Genomic DNA, 16,891 nt, shown 5'->3' on the forward strand with positions numbered 1-16,891 from the left:
AAAAGTGGTAGAGAAGCTGGGTTCGCCTCAGGAAGCTTGCTTTCTATTTGGGATCTTGGCCTTTCTAGGCCTGTCCTCTTGGCCATACTGAGCCCACAGTTTTGTCTCCCCAGCCCTTGGACTCACCAAAGCTCGGGAAAGGGGTGCAGTCTTGCAGTGGCTTTGGCCTGGCTTTTTAGCCTTTCATCCTTGAGCCAATTTCAGCCTGGCAAAGCCCGGAGGGAAAAAGGCACTTTGAGAGTGGCCTGCAAAAGGTTATTTATCATTCCTGGAAATGGAAATCTAAATGGTCATTTTTTAAAATAAGGAACTTACAAAATAAAGCTGTTGCTGCTGCGGCTGCTAAGTTGCGTCAGTCGTGTCTGACTCTGTGCGACCCCATAGACGGCAGCCCACCAGGCTCCCCCGTCCCTGGGATTCTCCAGGCAAGAACACTGGAGTGGGTTGCCATTTCCTTCTCCAATGCAGGAAAGTGAAAAGTGAAAGTGAAGTCGCTCAGTCGTGTCCGACTCTTTGCAGCTCACCAGGCTCCTCCGTCCATGGGATTTTCCAGGCAAGAGTACTGGAGTGGGGTGCCATTGCCTTCTCCGAAATAAAGCTGTAGTGGAGCTCATATCAATTCTGGGTTCTTTTCATCAAAATATTATTCAGTCAACTAGTTACTCAAATGGCGTATCTGCTGGTTTTTGAAATTACCAACCCGACACAATTTTTTGCTCTAAGGAGGTCTCAGTTTGGAACCCACACTTTCTAGATCTTTGTTAACTTGGAGAACTGGGAACTTCCTAGCCAAATTCCCTTCAGAACTGACTGAACTGTTTTTGAAAAAAGAAGTTTAAGAATTCAAATACTCAGTGGCACTTGAATTAAAAAAAAAAACAAAAAACTGTCACATTTAGTGACTGAAAAATAGAATCCTGTGGATGATGGTCAGAGTTGCACAATGTGAATGTACTTAGTGCCCCAGAACTGTACAGGTATTGGTTAAAATAGCACATAAAATATAAATAAATAAATAGCACATAAAATAGCACAATAAAAAAATTTCAAAAAAAAACCCCAGAAAAATAAGAATCCTGGATGCAACCCAAAGTGAGCCCTCCAAACCAGGAACCCTGGTCTCCAGGCCCCTACTGTTCCCCATCAGTGGTGGGGTGCAGGGTGAGTCAGCCACTTGGAGCTTCAGCTTCTTGGGCTGTTTCGGAAACTTCAGAGCACAGCTAACCCTCAGCACTGCTGGGTTAAGCCTCAGCACTGGTTGACGGGCAGTGTCCCATGACTAGTGGCATCTGGTCTCCCCCACTGGGCTCTGAGCCCCTTGGGGCAGCAGTCGTGTCCTGCCCCTTCTATCCTCAGTACAGGGTCTCACAACGGGAATGTGATGAAGCCCCCGTGCCAGCACTCTGCATGCTGGCAGCTCCTCCCAGGGGTCACTGTCATGGCATGCCTCACAGGGCTGGGCTACGGCATCTTTAGCAGAGTTGATAATGAGTTGTCATGTAGCAGGAAATAGTCAAAAGTTACCGTACAAAGCTCCTTATACGGCCCACGAAATGCAGGACATCCACATCCCATCTAGTAGAGTCATCTTCAGGCACCAACACTCTTGAGAACAACAAAGCCAGATGCAAAGAAGGAACCACCAGCTGAAGCAAGAGATCTGGGTGTGCAAACCCCTCTGCCTTTGTAAATCCTACCCGTCCCTGAAGGGAACAGAGACATGTGGAGACAGCTGGAGAAGGTCTGCTCCCCAGCAGTCCATCCTGAGAAACCTCAGGACCTGAGTGAGACTGTTGAGGTTGGCTTCCCATATCAGTGACTAGCCTGGCTCCCTCTTTCAGAGGTCCCAGCACAGTAGCTTGGTAAAGCCTCTGAACAAGTCTGTGGTAGTTTAACGTGGATACACTCTGTTTCTCAACCTTATTTGACACTGGACCTTGATTCTAGAACACCTATTAATATTCCGTGGCACAAGGTGAATGTGACACGCTGGGGACCTGGCCTTAGACCATTACTCAAAGGTTTTCTGACTTACAAATAATCCCTAACACAAATATTTATCTGGCTTCAGGGCAGAGCAATTAAGAACAACCTATTATAGAATCGGATGAAGAGTGCTGTCCGATTAAAAGCCAAATGAACAGCTAAACATCCTGGCAGGAATGGAAGGGATGGAAAACTTAACAAAGCATCCATGGAATTATTTTCAGATACTCAACAAATGTTACTGCATATGATCATGGCGGTTCAGAAGAGTAGCAGTTAGTCCTTAAGACAAGGTGACATCCTTGGTAAACTTAAGAGTACCTTAGGAAGACATTTATTAATAGAATTAATAAGTTGGGTGTATAAAGACAAGATTCAATTGTAGGGAAAATTTATCCCCTCACTGCACCGGACAAGAAAGACCCCGCTTATCCTCTCAGCTTCCTGCTGTTGTTTTCCTATAGACACAGCTCAGAACAGACTCCCAGACAAAGTAGTCAGCCAACTCAAACAGATTCTTCCTGTTTCCTAAGAATCTTGAGTTTTCTTTGACCCTAAACATTATTTTCTTAAGGAGGAAGGTCTTTCTAATGAGTAAATTTCAAGATACCAGGCCATAAATAAAAGCTTATCCTTTAGTTCACATCCACTTGTGAATCAAATTTGGTACATGGACAAGAGACTTCACTCGAGTCTGTATCATTGGCACCTCTCCCGTGGCATGAGGCTCGTTGATGGAGGTTGCTCAGCCAAGTCTCCCAACGTATAAAAAGCCTCTCCATCAATTATGTGGTTTGTTTTTTTTGAGAGAGAGAACAATTCAAAGGATGTGTGAACACCCCAGAGTAGAGGTGGTCCTCATCTCTTCCGCTTTCCACTGCGTCGGACATACCGACCGTTCTTTTTAAAGAACCATCCGCCATCCTTACTCGTTGTACTTGGACAGTTTCAGTCTGGGGATGATGTTCATGGACTGCAGTTCCTGGAAGAGCAGCTTGCAGGCATACGGGATGCGCAGGGAGGACACGTGGCAGGACGACTTGCAGAAGTGGCACCTGAAACCAAGTCAGCTGTGTTAGAGGGACAGCAACTCGGGGGCGGAGGCAGCTCGAAGGAAGGGAAGATGCGCTCTGCCCATTCCACGACCATCCTATTGAATTCCCTCATTTCCTAGTCCTCGTGTTCATTCACACTATCAAATAAGTATGTATGAAAGTGAAAGTGAGTCACTCAGTGGTGTCCGACTCTCTGTGACCCCATGGACTATAGCCCGCCAGGCTCCTCTATCCATCAAATTCTCTGGGCAAGAATACTAGGGTGGGTTGCCATTTCCTTCTTCAAATATGTATGTGTACACCCGTGGAATAAAAAGAAGCATCCAAGGCAGGAAAAGAAAAAAACAAACCAAATACCACTCCCCCAGTTTTAAAAGCACGTACTTTTAATCAGTTGCATCCACACTTCTAGACCTTTCTCTTTAAAATGCAAAATATCTGCCTATACACTTGTTTTGAATGAGGCCCAGAAATCTGAACTATCTGAAAGTTACTCAGATTTAGTCTTTGTTGTTGAAAGAATTTCAAAACAATTTAGTCCCTATCCCTGTAGTTGAAAAGCTACTACTGCTCTATACAATTCTAGACAAGATGCTCAATTTGCTTTCTGTCACTGAAATGCTTGAAGTGTGATGGGCAAGAGAAGACTTTCATACAGGAAGGTGGTGTCAGTCACATGCTACTTATTTTTCCAGTGCTCTTCAAGCATAGATATTTCCCTTAGTCCTGGAGGCCACTGCGCTCACAATGCACTGATTCCTGTGTGTGTTCATGTATTCCCACTTTATCCTCACAACAGCACCTGCTCCGAGCCAACGTATCTGCTCTTTCAATTAGTTTTCTTTTCTCTTCCTTCAGGAAAAGCCAGTGAACTGAACCTAGATCTTAATCAATGGCTACAACGGAAGAAGGGTCCCAGGAGAGAAGCTGAGTTATTCTCTTAGGTTTCAGACCAAAACAGGACCTCACCCTGTATCTCAAGGGTCTGGGGTACCGGGGACAATAGATTTCCAGTATATATCCTGAAACTTAACAGGTAGAAAACTGGATCCTCCCAGCTAACAGGGTGCAAAATGAATGTAGGAGGGACAGCAACCATGGCTTAGAAGAGTCAGTGCTGACTGGGGGCTGGAGGGAGATTCCTTAGTGATGGAGATTCCTTAGTGATGGGCAGAACAGAGCAGTAAGACAACGTGTGTTAAACATATAGAGGTGTGTGTCATTTCACTGAGTAAGCACGAAAGTGGCACAAGAATGTTCATGGTCAAACTGGTTATAACGGCATAAAGCTAGAACTCACATGTCCAATAAATTACTGGTTCTGTGATTACAGGACATTTATGCAGAAGAACCCTGTGCAGCCAGACCCAGATTAGTGAAATGTAAAGGTGATCAGGACACAGTGTGGAGTGAAAAAGCAGTCTACTCAACAGTGTGATTACATGGGGGGGTTCTCAGATGGGTTTCAGTAAATGTATGAAGCTTTCAAAATCATCTGTAACCAGATTTTCTGGTGTATATAATTTTCTTTTTATGCTATTATCAGAATCTCAAAGGGGTTCATGATTTAAAGTAAAAAAGGGTACAGACTATTTGGAGAAGGAAATGGCAACCCACTCCAGTGTTCTTGCCTAGTGGGCTACAGTCCATGAGTTGGACATGACTTAGCAACTAAACCACAGAACAACTGGCAAACAGAAATGTCCCCAAAGGGTCACTAAAATGTTGACAGTGGTCATCTGTGGGTGGCAGGAATTTGTATTGTCACAAACGTGACAATTTTTTCTATATATATGTATTTTTTACAAAAGAATATAATAAAAATATTCAGGGGTCATTTTTGCCATCAGTAAAATAAAGCTTTATTAATTTTAGAAAAGCATTAAGGCTGAGAATTTGAACAAGATGGTGGGTGACTATGCAGATATGAACTTTACAAGGAGAGGTGGAGGGAAAAAGGACAAGCCACGATGGACCCATGCCCGGGTCCCCACCAGGGGACCTGCAGAGACCTTAACAAGCACTGTGGAGATCTGAGTCCATCAACACTAATAATAGGAACATTATGGATGACTTTTTCCTAAAAGACTACCTAAAGACCTCCTTAATGCATTACAGTTTATGAATTATGTTTTTAAATGTGCCTGGGTTGATCTAATTTATTCAGGAATCATGTTCATGCTTTAACTAAACTGGAGAAATGGATTTAACTGGGGGAATGTCTTGCTGATTCTCCTGACCAGTACATTATCCTGTGACTTCAATCCAAGCTCATCTGTTTAAAGTTTCCATATGTGCTGATTCATAATCCAGAAAGTCCACTAATCTTCTCTATTAATTAAATATTTCTCATCATTTAAGATGTTCCAGTGCATACATACATGCATAAATATATACAGATAAAACATACACATATATACAGATAAAACACACATAAATAAAAATATATAATGTTTTACCCTATTTCTGAAAGAGTTCCAAAGGAAGAGACTTGACCCAAACAACAAGAAACAACTGATTTTTTAAGGCGAAGGCAGTGGAAGGAGGCTGTGGCTTCACATGAGGAATGACTGTCCAGTAAAATATCCTCTACGAGCTAATTATCCGAATAGGGATTTTCTTTTCTCGGCAGTTTTCCTCTCTTTTGTGACTTGCGCCCTCCGTGTCTTCTGCAGAACAACAGTCTTGCTGTAAACATCCCCATAGCAATGCCTTACTAATGTGCAAATCACTGACAAAAGGCCAGTTTCAAGGTTCTGAACTGCTCTAATTACTCAGCCTCCATTGTGCTGTTCATTAAAGAGCGACTTCCTCCAACAAATGCCCCGTGCTCCCTCCCACACAACCCAGCGCGCCTGATCAGGTAAGGACGGGAAAATGACAGCATCATTAGGCCCCTCTGCTAGGAAGCAGCGCAAGGAGGGTGCCAGACTCCCAGAGTGGGTGAGGATTTTATTTTTTTCTGTTGGACACAAGGGTTGAGTGGTCTGTAAGCAGGCTACTCAAAATCAGACCTACGCATATCTATGTCTGTTTAATTACAGTAAAGACCCTTAAACTGTATAACCTGAGTTAGTCCTCTTTCAAGGGATTTCAAATACAATACACATTGAACACATGAGCTTCAAAATCAGGCACTGCCATCAAACAAACGATCAGCAGCAAAGGAGATGAGAATTTAACAGAAGAACGAGGATATCAGCCACAGTTTATGTGAGTTTCCCCGAGTATTCAGCGGAAGACAGGGGAAGGTTTTCGAAGTATGTGAATGAAGCTCATCTACTGCTTCCGTTCTTTTTTGCTCTTTCTCTTCCCTGTCACACACACACTCTCTTTCTTCTTTGAGTGGGAGGCACAGGAGGGAATGTGGGGAGAATGGAGAAGAAAAGGAAACTCTGAAGTCTCATGATCCCTGTTCTTAATAAAATGATTCCTCTGCACCATCTTTTCAAAATAAATTACTTTGAGATCCTTGCGCCAGAGGATGGCTGTCTACGAGCCAGGAGGTAGGCCTTCTCCAGACAGCACATCTGCTGATACCTTGATCTTAAACTTCCCTGCCTCCATATATATGAGAAATACGTGCTTGTAGTTTAAGCTTATAAAAAAAAAATCCTTGCACCAAATTAGAAGACTTAAGCATAGTAAAACTAGTTCCAGGCATCTTGCTATTACACATTTTGTTGGTGTGTTACACAGCCAGAACAATAAAAAGCAAACTCAATATGCATTTCAAAAGACAAACAGACATCTCAGAATTGAAACACCCCCTCCCATGTCACTGATAAAGCAATGCCCAGGCTTATGCTTAGAATACTGTCGCCTCCTCTCTGCCATCGTGTGAAAGGAACAAAGTGCAAACAGCCACCTCTTGTGTTGGGTTTTTAATATGAAATGATTTCTTCACAGATAAGAAGAAACAGACGACTCCTTCTCAACTATTTTACACCAAAAAAAAAAAAAATCATTAACTGGCTAAAGGGTTTTGTCGTGAACTAGCAAGGTATATACACTGTGTTCAAAGAAGTTCACTCATTCCAACTCTTGATTTGCTTTCATTCACCAAGAAACTGGCAGCGACAGATGGCAAAAAGTTGGGGTTCTCTCTGGAAGGAGGCTCTGAAGGGGGACTCAGTGGGGGAAGGGGCTCTGCGAGGGTGGGTGAGGGAGTTGAGGCTATTTCCTGTCCCACAGCATCTGCCTTATACCCTGCTAGACCTCATCTCTGGCAGAAGAGTGAGTAAACACCAGGGAACTGCTGGTTCTCCTGCCTGCAGGGGTATTTCAGGGCTCTGGATCATGACTAACCTAAGGAGAGCAGCTGCTCTTCAGTGGTGGAGTAGAACCAGTATAAGGAGGAAAACAAGCACAAACAAAAAATACGGAGTATCATCTTTTAACTGGCCTGTGTACTGAACTCAACACAGAAATTACAAAGTTTATGAATTATGCAATTTATCTATGGATAATCCTAAGCAATTATATTTGATTTAGCATCAAAAAGGTCCCAGGCTGGAGAAGTAGAGGTGGAGTTAGAATGAGCTAGAAGACAAGCTCCCTGTGAGCAGCCATTCATCTGTCCTATTTACCACTATAACTCTGGGGCCTAGAACAGTGTCTGGCATGTAGCTGATTCTTACTCAACGTTTGTTGAGTGAAAAACCGAGACAGACGTGGTCTCTGACTTCAGGGAATTCACAGGCCAAATGTAAAGCAGAGAGGGTACAGACAAGGTCCAGGCTCTGCCACCAATTTGCTATAAGAGCTGGGGCAACGTACCTGGTTCTTTGGGTTTGAGGTTAAACAAGGGCATTTGACACGGTCTTCTATTGAAGGATACTAGTTAAAATATGCTATAATTCTGAATCTGCTAGTATTTACAGATGAATAGTATTATAAAAACAGAGAAGGCGATGGCACCCCACTCTAGTACTCTTGCCTGGAAAATCCCATGGATGGAGGAGACTGGTGGGCTGTAGTCCATGGGGTCGCTAAGAGTCGGACACCACTGAGCGACTTCATTTTCACTTTCTTGCATTGGAGAAGGAAATGGCAACTCACTCCAGTGTTCTTGCCTGTAGAATCGTGGGGACGGGGGAGCCTGGTGGGCTGCCGTCTATGGGGTTGCACAGAGTCGGACACGACTGATTTAGCAGTAGCAGCAGCAGTGTTATAAAAGGTACTTGAGATAACATTAAAAAGAAGACAAAGTCTCCTTGGGAGTTTAAACTGTAGTGGTCATAGAGAGCAGAACATTAGGCAGACAAACTAAGCATGTACATACAGAATCCTGAATTCCGGAATGCCTGGATAGGGAAGGCTGCAGAATATGTGGGGAAGATGCAGGGTGAAACACTGAGCTGTGATTTAAGAGGCAAGGGATGCGGTGCGAGAGACATGTGGTATCCACTTACCAGCCAGAGTACCCCAGAAGTCCGCATTGCCCACAGACATCAACCTCAAAGGCGTCACTTGAAATCATTAGTCTCTCTAGTAAAAGCATACTGGCTCCATAACCGATTAAACAATCACGTTCCATTTCTCCAAGACGCAAACCACCATCGCGAGATCGACCTTCAGTGGGCTGCCTTTGGAACAAGTCAGACAAATGTGTTTGTACTAAACAAAGAGGCAGCATCACATGCTGGCTAAAAGCACAGGCTACAGAGCAGGGCTCACCTGGATTCAAACTGCTTCTATTTTTTAAAATTAATTTCCTATTGGTGTATAGTTGCTTTATAGTGTTGTGTTAGTTTCTGCTGTACAGCAAAGTGAATCAGCTATATATATACCTATATCCACTTGTTTTCGGATTTCCTTCCCAGTTAGGTCACTACAGATCACTGAATAGAGATCCTTGTGTGATACAGTAGGTTCTCATTAGTTATCTATTTTATACAATCCCAATCTCCCAATTCATCCCACCCTCTCCTTCCTTGGTATCCATAAATTTGTTCTCTACATCTATGACTCTGTTTCTGCTTTGTAAATAAGCCCATCTATACCATTTTTCTAGATTCTACATGTAAGTGATATTGTATGGTATTTGTCAAACTGCTTGTAGACAGTGACCAAAAGCATGCTGCTCAGCCTCTCAGTCTCATTTGTAAAAATGCATGTAAGACAATCTAGCCCAAAGAGCCTTCAATAAGAGACGTAACCTGAGTGGCTGCTAATATTATTATTCGATGGAAATAATAATTACACAAGCTTCTGTGATATAACAGTTAAGTTAAAATATAATCACATAAAACAGCAGTGTTAGCATTACTATCGCCATCACTATCATCATTATCAGCACCGTATAGTCGTTAAATCAGGGGAGAAAGTCTTTTGAGTATTTTCAAAGATGTCTCAGTTCTCTGTTATTTAAAAATAGAAAAACTGAGCAGAACACACTATGGAAGAAACCTGGGTCCCCAATAGCTACGGCCAGGGCTCCAGAGAGGAGCTTTACTACCAAGATATAAATTAAACATGGGAAGAAGCAGAGAGAGTTTTCTATAAAACTTGGAATAGATCAGGAATCCCCCGGAAGGATGGAGTTCTGAGCCAGATGGGAGGTTCCCCAGAGACTGGGAAGGTTCTGTGTGTCCCACTCAGGCCGTTCCTTCTTGTGTGAGAACTGGCCCCCTAAATGGACTTCCTGTGGTTTACGTATCTGCTGGGCTTGAGAATACTTTAAAAGGTTAGGGACCCAAGCCCCAACTGGTACAGGATAAATGACTTTGTTAGGAGACTACTGGCAAGACCTTCCATGGGTTTGCTTACCTAAGAACTGATTTTCAATTGGTGGCTATTTTCTCACTTTAATCAGACATGTGAATTTTGTTGATGCCTACTTAACACCCTAAATTTTGACATCTGCCTACTGCTACATCCGAGAAATGCAACGTGGACTTGACTACATTATAAATGCTCTTCTCTTACCTGGTAAGGACAGCTCGTGGTCCCCGGGCCCGGGCATGCATCTTATCAAGCACCATGTGTTTCAGTTTCTGATAGTACACAGGGCCAAAATAGATGTACGCTTCCAAGGGCTCACTGCAAGAAAGGCCAGAGTTTTAGGTTAAGGACCTAAGTCTGGGCTCACAAGAGACAACCTTTTTTAGGAATCATCACTGGCAGGTCCTAATCTGTTTTTTGAATGAGTTTATGACTGAATGAATGGGCAAGAGAGTGCCTTTCAGACTGCAGTAAACAAAATGCTAGAACTGAAAATATACAAGTACCACAGATGCAATAAAAGATATACTGTTTGATTAGAAATAAAAATTTATGAACACTGTGTGCATGTATCTCTTCAAATTAGGGTTTTTGGTTTTTTGGATATACAACCTGGAATGGAATTCCTGAGTCATATGGTAGTTTTTATTTTTTGCTTTTTCAGAAATCTCCATACTGTTTTCACAGTGGCTGCACCAATTTACATTCCCACCAACAGTGTACAAGGGCTCCCTTTTCTCCACATCCTCTCCAACATTTGTTATTTTTGTTCTTTTTGATGATAGCCATTCTGACAGGTGTGAGGTGGTATCTCATTGTGGTTTTGATCTGCATTTCCGATAACTAGCAATGCTGAATATCTTTTCATGTGCCTGTTGGCCATCTGCATGTCCTCTTTGGAGAAAGTCTATTCAGTTCTTCTATCCAGTTCTTAATTAGGTTGTTTTTTTTAATGTTGAGCCATATGAGCTGTTTTTATGTATTGGATATTAACCCCATCCACTTTTCAGTCTTATCATTTGCAAATATCTTCTCCCATGCATTAGATTATCTTTTTGTTTTATTGATGTTGCTTTTGCTGTGCAAAAGCTTTTCAGTTTAATTAGGTCCTATTTGCTTATTTTTGCTTTTGTATCCTTTGCTTTAGGAGATGGATAGAAAAAATATTGCTGCAATTTATGTCAAAGAGTATTCTGCCTATGTTTTTTTCTTGAAGTTTTATAGTATCTAGTCCTGCATTTCAGTCTTTCATCCATTTTAAGTTTGTTTTTGTGTATGGTGTTAGAGTTTGTTCTAATTTCATTCTTTTACATGTAGCTGTCCAGTTTTCCCAGCACCACGTATTGAAAAGACTGTCTTTTCTCCACCATATATTCTTGACTCCTTTGTCACAGATTAATTAACCATAGTGTGTGGGCTTATTTCTGGGATTTCTATCCTGTTCCATTGATCTGTTTGTTTTTATGCCAGTACCATCCTGTTTTGATTACTATAGCTTTGTAGTACAGTCTTAAGTTAGGGAGAGTGATTCCTCCAGCTCTACTCTTCTTTCTCAAGATTGTTTTGGCTCTTTGGGGTCTTTTGTGTTTCCATACAACATTTAAAAATTATTTACAATCACCAAGGTATGGAAGCAATCTTAAGTGTCCATCAACAGATGAGTGGATAAAGAAGATGTGGTATATCTATATGATGGAACGCTACTCAGGCATAAAGAAGAATGACATTTTGCCATTTGCAGCAACACAGGTGAACTTGCAGGGACTTATGCTAAGTGAAAAAGCCAGAGAAAGTCTAATACCATATGATGTCACTTATATGTGGAATCTAAAAATTATAGCAAATTAGTAAATAAAACAAAAAAGAACCAGACTCATAAAGAACGAACTACTGGTTACCAGTGGGGAAAGGGAAGCAAAAGGGGCAGTATAGGGGTAGGAGAAAAAGGGTTATTATGGGATTATATGAAACCATGTGCGAAACTTTTGAAAATATAAAGCACTATAAAATGAAGTCTTTCATTCAATTAAAAAGAATAGTGAAAAAAATGTAAACAGGTTGTGAAAGAGTGTATATAGGACAACCCCTCTTTCACGGTTGCCACCCTTGTCAAGTCACCTTCCTTTCTTGCCTGGACCACTGCAGACAATCCTCTGATCTGTCTCTCTGCTTCTACTCTTATCTCTTAATAATCTATTCTTTACACAATAAGCCAGAGTGATTCCTTCTAAAACAGAGCTCACAGCAGGTCATTCTTCTGCTCTAAATTCCCAGTGGTTTCCCATTACATTCAGAATCTGTATCACCCAAACTGTGTATCATGGCCACAAGGTCTAACACAAGCTGGTTCCTGTCCACCTGACTCATTTTCTACTCCCTCTCCCCACCATGCAACTCTACTTCAGCAACACTGGCTTCTTTACTGCTCCTCAAATGTAGCATACCTGTCTGCTTCAGGGCCTTTGCACTCACTGTCCCCTCTGCGTGAAACATTCTTCACCAGGTACTCATGTGGCTCTGTCAAATATGCCACCTCTTCAGAGAGATGCACCCTGATGGGGTCCTCCTTGCACCCCAGCATCACAGTGCCAGGGCACTGTCTCAGCTCTCACCTAGGTTATATTTTGTCCAGAGTATTTGTCACTGTTTGGTATTAAAATATACATTTGTTATTTCTCTGATTATCGCCTCTTTTCCCCAGGAGAAGTAAACTCTGCAGGATAAGCACTTCATCTCTTTGCCACTGTGGTCCCTGCACTAATGACTCTGCCTGGCACACAACTGGTACTTGGTCAACATCTGTCACATGGCTGACTCATGAGCCTTTAGAAAAGGTGTACTAAGAGTTTCAAAAGAGAGTGAATATTTAAATGCTTTGACAGTAGAAAGCTTTTTTCTTCAGTTTGGAGCAAGAGCAGCCAGAAAGACGCCTTTAAAAACATGTTTAACTGCCCCAGAACTTCTTCCTCAAAAGAAAGGAAGCATCTAGTATGTTCTATCTAACTCATGACTTAATCCATAACTCAGTCCAGGGAGGGAGAGACTGTCTTCCCTCTGTTTAAGATGAAGAAATAGGCACAGAGGGCTAAATAAGAGCTGGTGAGTGGTACAGTGACTCAAATCCAGGGCTTTCCCTACTAAGTAAATTTTGGGCCACAGCCTGATGCAAGAGTGGAAAGAGCAAAGAAAACAAAAGACACAGCAGAGAGGACACAAAAGCACCTGCCCCTGCTTGCGTGGTACACATCTTACAGTGCTTTCAGCACCACTAGCAAAGACTTTTGCATCTATCAAGCCATTCTGCTGGCTTAAGTACAGCCAGACTCTTGGAAGACACAGTAGAGTGAAAGGCTCAATGGACAGGGTGTCAGGAGACACTATTCTCACCCTAGGCCGGTCACAAAGTAATTGCATGATCTCTCTATCTCAGTTTTCTTATTTGTACAAGGGGGTCACAATGACCCCCTTTCTTTCCAGCTTTTAATAATAAATGATTCTATTTCTCCACTGTATGGCTCTTCATGGTAGAATTTCTGGAACTCTGTCACCTAATGCCATTCTATCATTAACTGAATAAAGCCATATGCAATTTTTCCTCTTAACTATGCTCAGAAATACGACAAGAGATGAAAGCTGGTGGGTGAATATGTTTGTAAGTCCTGTGTGGAACTTTCAACTAACAAGCTAAAACAGTGTTTCTCAAACTTTGCCACTGAGATGAATGGCTTGGCTGGAGGCACTGGAGAAGGTGGTGTAGACATAGTCTACAGTTTTGTTCACAGGAAGCAGGGCACAACCCATTCAAATCTTCCAGTAAAATTATGTTCAGAAGGTCCGCCAAATTGAGTTACCAGTTCTGCACACCTTCTGGTCAACTACTGCGTTATTTCTGGATGAGAAGCAAAGCGTAAAACGATCAGTTGAGCAATGACAACTTTTCTTTTGAAATGGACCTTAGCTATTTCACTGAATCATTTTTGAAATGGACCACCACTTTTTTCCTGTAATGTGATTTTCTATAATATCTCAACCATGATACACCTAAAGAAATTCACATTATTACAGTCTGGGTAGATCATTTGAGAAAGTAATCTCTATCTTTTAATGTCTAGTAACAAATCTCAATGGTCAGATGCACAGGTCAGGGACCATGTCTATTCTGTTCACTGTTATATACTTAGGTGTTTAACACGCTGTTGGAGAATCAATGTGCAAACATTAGGCCTCAGGCTATCTGTCAGAGCACAAAATACCTGAAATTCATCATAGAAGTACAGAGAAAGGTCAACAGTTAAGAGACTTTGTATTATACACAATTGATGTGTTGTTTAAAAGTTGTGTAGTAATCCTAATAAGATCTTTTCTACTTTTTAAATGAGAACCTCCTCAGCAAAACAGAATTCCTGAATTTATCAGTTTTTTAATTAAAAAAAATTATTTATTTGTTTATATTTTTGGCTGTGCTGGATCTGTGTTGCTATGTAGGCTTTTCTCTAGTTGCAGCAAGCAGGTAGGGGCTACTCTTTCCTACAGTGGGCAGGCTTCTCTCATTGCAGAGCACAGGCTCTAGGTGCACAGGCTTCAGTAACTGCGGCGCGAGGGCTCAGCAGCTGCAGCTTCCGGGACCTAGAGCACAGGCTCAATAGTTGTGGCACGTGGGCTTAGTTGCTCCGAGGCATGTGGGGTCTTCCCCGAGCAGGGATCAAATCTGTGTCTCTTGCATTGGCAGGCAAATTCTTTACCACTGAGCCACCCAGGAAGCCCTAGTTTTCTAAATTAAAACTTTTCTTCTCTCCGGTTCCCCAGTTTAACTGAGATATAATTCACATACAACATCAGGAACAGTATACAGAGTGCTGACGTGAGACACACATGTTGTAAAGTCATGACCACCAGAGCTTAGCTGCCACATCCAGCACCAACCTGGATTTTCTTGTTTCAGATTTCTTTAAAAAGTCCAGCTGTATATTTTAAGGGCTCTTAAGTCTTATCAGACTTTTACTTTAATAAAATCATGCTTTTCCTTTAAGATGTCTAAACACACACTCACCCTGTGATGCCAGATGTAACGTAGTCTTTCCCTAAGTAGTTATAACCATGGCGGACGAGGTCCTCACACACATCTTTCACTTTACTGCCTCCAAACGCGGTGCCATAGTGGAATCTGCCATCTAACACGCCGGCCTTGCCTGCCAACAGCTCGATTAGCTTTCCCACCTGCGTGATGTGAACAGATTTAAGTAAGCACCTTCCTGTGGTGCAGGAATTCTGTTGGTTTATTTAGCTCTGGCCTTCCTTCCCCCCAAAGATTATGAGACTATTACTCTTAGTAACAGTGACAAATTAAGAGCAGCAAATATTTACCCTCTCTTACTGTGACCTAAGTTTATGCCTCCAAAACCCCAATGGGATAGATACTATTATCTCCCTCTGTTAGCACACAAGGAAACTGAAGACCAAGGGGTTAAGCGACTTTGAAGTCCCAAGGCTGGTCAGTGGTGGAGCCAGGCTGACCAGTGACAACCACGGAGAGGGAGATGCATTAGGTTTGATATGACGGAGTCTTTTGCTGGGGAGTAATTTCATCACTCAGAAGACTGCCATTGAAGAACAGCCCAGGCCTCTCCACCTCCCCTTGTTAGACCAGCCCACCTGGTCAGGAACCTATTTTTGCTCAACGGCCCTTTCTGAAAATCAGTTTCAGGGTCCCGTCTCTTCCAACTGCCTTGCCCTCTTCCTTAAAAGCAGCGTCTCTGAAAAACGGACTGACCGTCATTCGAGATGGGAAGCCATGGGGGTTCATGATGATGTCCGGACAGATGCCAGAGTCACAGAATGGCATGTCTTCCTGAGGGACGATCAAGCCGCAGACACCTGGGGGAGAGAAGATTTCGGGCCGCGTACAGCCAGTCGGCAGGAAGGAAGAGCACAGAACTGAACCGGGATCTCCTCATTGCCATTTCTATCTCTGGTGCTCTCAAACCTTCTCTGTGGTCTCTATCAGGAATTAACAAAAGCAATTTCTAACTGCCCTGCTAGACAAATGGTTCGAAACAACTGTCCCGGCGGGAAGGCCCTGCAGCCTGCGGACTGGCCTGCTGGCACAACACACAGCGTGCCGTCGGCTGCTGGCCCAGCCTCTCCAGCCACGGAGAGGGGAGAGCAGTCCTGGCCCTGTCAGGAGCCCTGAAGCTGCAGGTCAGCAGCGGCCTCGCTCTGCGTCACCAGCTCCTGATGTGCCGTACCCAGGTCCCAGGAATGCGAGTTCTCTGACCACCAAACACAGAGAGCTGACTGAGCGAGGGGTGTGTTTAAATTGTGGTTTTAAAACCTGGGACAAGGAGTACTTGTGCGTGGCCGATGTGCTGACGGGTCTACCCACTGGCTGCTGAGCCCTTGGCTTGCGGGGCCGGTTTCTGCCCCGGCTCCCCTGGCTTTCCCTAAGCTGCCCTAAGGAATTGTAATTCCTATAGTTGACAGCGCATCAGAAAAGGGACCTCAGATTGAAGTGTGAAGTTAAACAAGAAAATTAAATGCCAAATTATTCTTGGAAGAAAAGGCTAGAGTTAGACATGAAATTCTAAGCATGAAAACAAAACCCCACCAACTCTCTGCACTCTACTGATAGTCTCTTAAATTGGTTGTACTTTATTAATCCCTAAATATTATTCTAATCTGTAGAGTTAAAAATCTAACTTATAAAATCTTACCACTTAAATAATTTTAAATTCCTCTGACTTCTTTGTTGATAGGAGGAATACAAGAGTACAATTTAGACTGCTAACCACAATCTACAAAATTCAGAATTAGAAAGCTAGTGTACAATGGCATTGGGGCAAGAAAAAATGCTTTAATATTTCAAAATATGAAATTTATTTTCCTTTGTACACGAAGCTATCAACCATCTGCATCTATTAAAAAGAAACTGTCCTCAAAGAAACGTTTCTTTCCTCAGTTTGGTTTCTACATAATTACTCAAACTATTTCAAAAGAGATTTTTTTTGGGTGACATGTTATAAACACCAAGACCTGAAATCTAAAGAAAAAGAGCACCATTTATCTATTTGACATCAGTTATCAATATTCAGATTTCCAGTCACTGCCAACAATAATGGTAATTAGGT

At 42.6% G+C, this 16,891-nt stretch overlaps 1 protein-coding gene across 1 annotated transcript in view; it reads right to left on the reverse strand.

The window, feature by feature from the left end:
* Nucleotides 1-2,297: 2,297 nt before the first annotated feature.
* POLR3B (RNA polymerase III subunit B) overlaps nt 2,298-16,891 on the reverse strand; it is a 115,773-nt gene continuing 101,179 nt past the window's right edge. The window contains exons 24-28 of the mRNA XM_027541892.1: nt 15,538-15,641; nt 14,818-14,984; nt 9,972-10,085; nt 8,456-8,629; nt 2,298-3,041 (exon numbers count right to left, since the gene is read on the reverse strand). Of these exons, the coding sequence (XP_027397693.1) occupies nt 2,912-3,041; nt 8,456-8,629; nt 9,972-10,085; nt 14,818-14,984; nt 15,538-15,641 (689 nt within the window). The 3' untranslated portion in view covers nt 2,298-2,911. The remainder of the gene's footprint in view (nt 3,042-8,455; nt 8,630-9,971; nt 10,086-14,817; nt 14,985-15,537; nt 15,642-16,891) is intronic.

This window comes from Bos indicus x Bos taurus, chromosome 5 (assembly GCF_003369695.1).
Source record: "Bos indicus x Bos taurus breed Angus x Brahman F1 hybrid chromosome 5, Bos_hybrid_MaternalHap_v2.0, whole genome shotgun sequence".
In the NCBI taxonomy this organism is placed as follows: domain Eukaryota; kingdom Metazoa; phylum Chordata; class Mammalia; order Artiodactyla; family Bovidae; genus Bos; species Bos indicus x Bos taurus.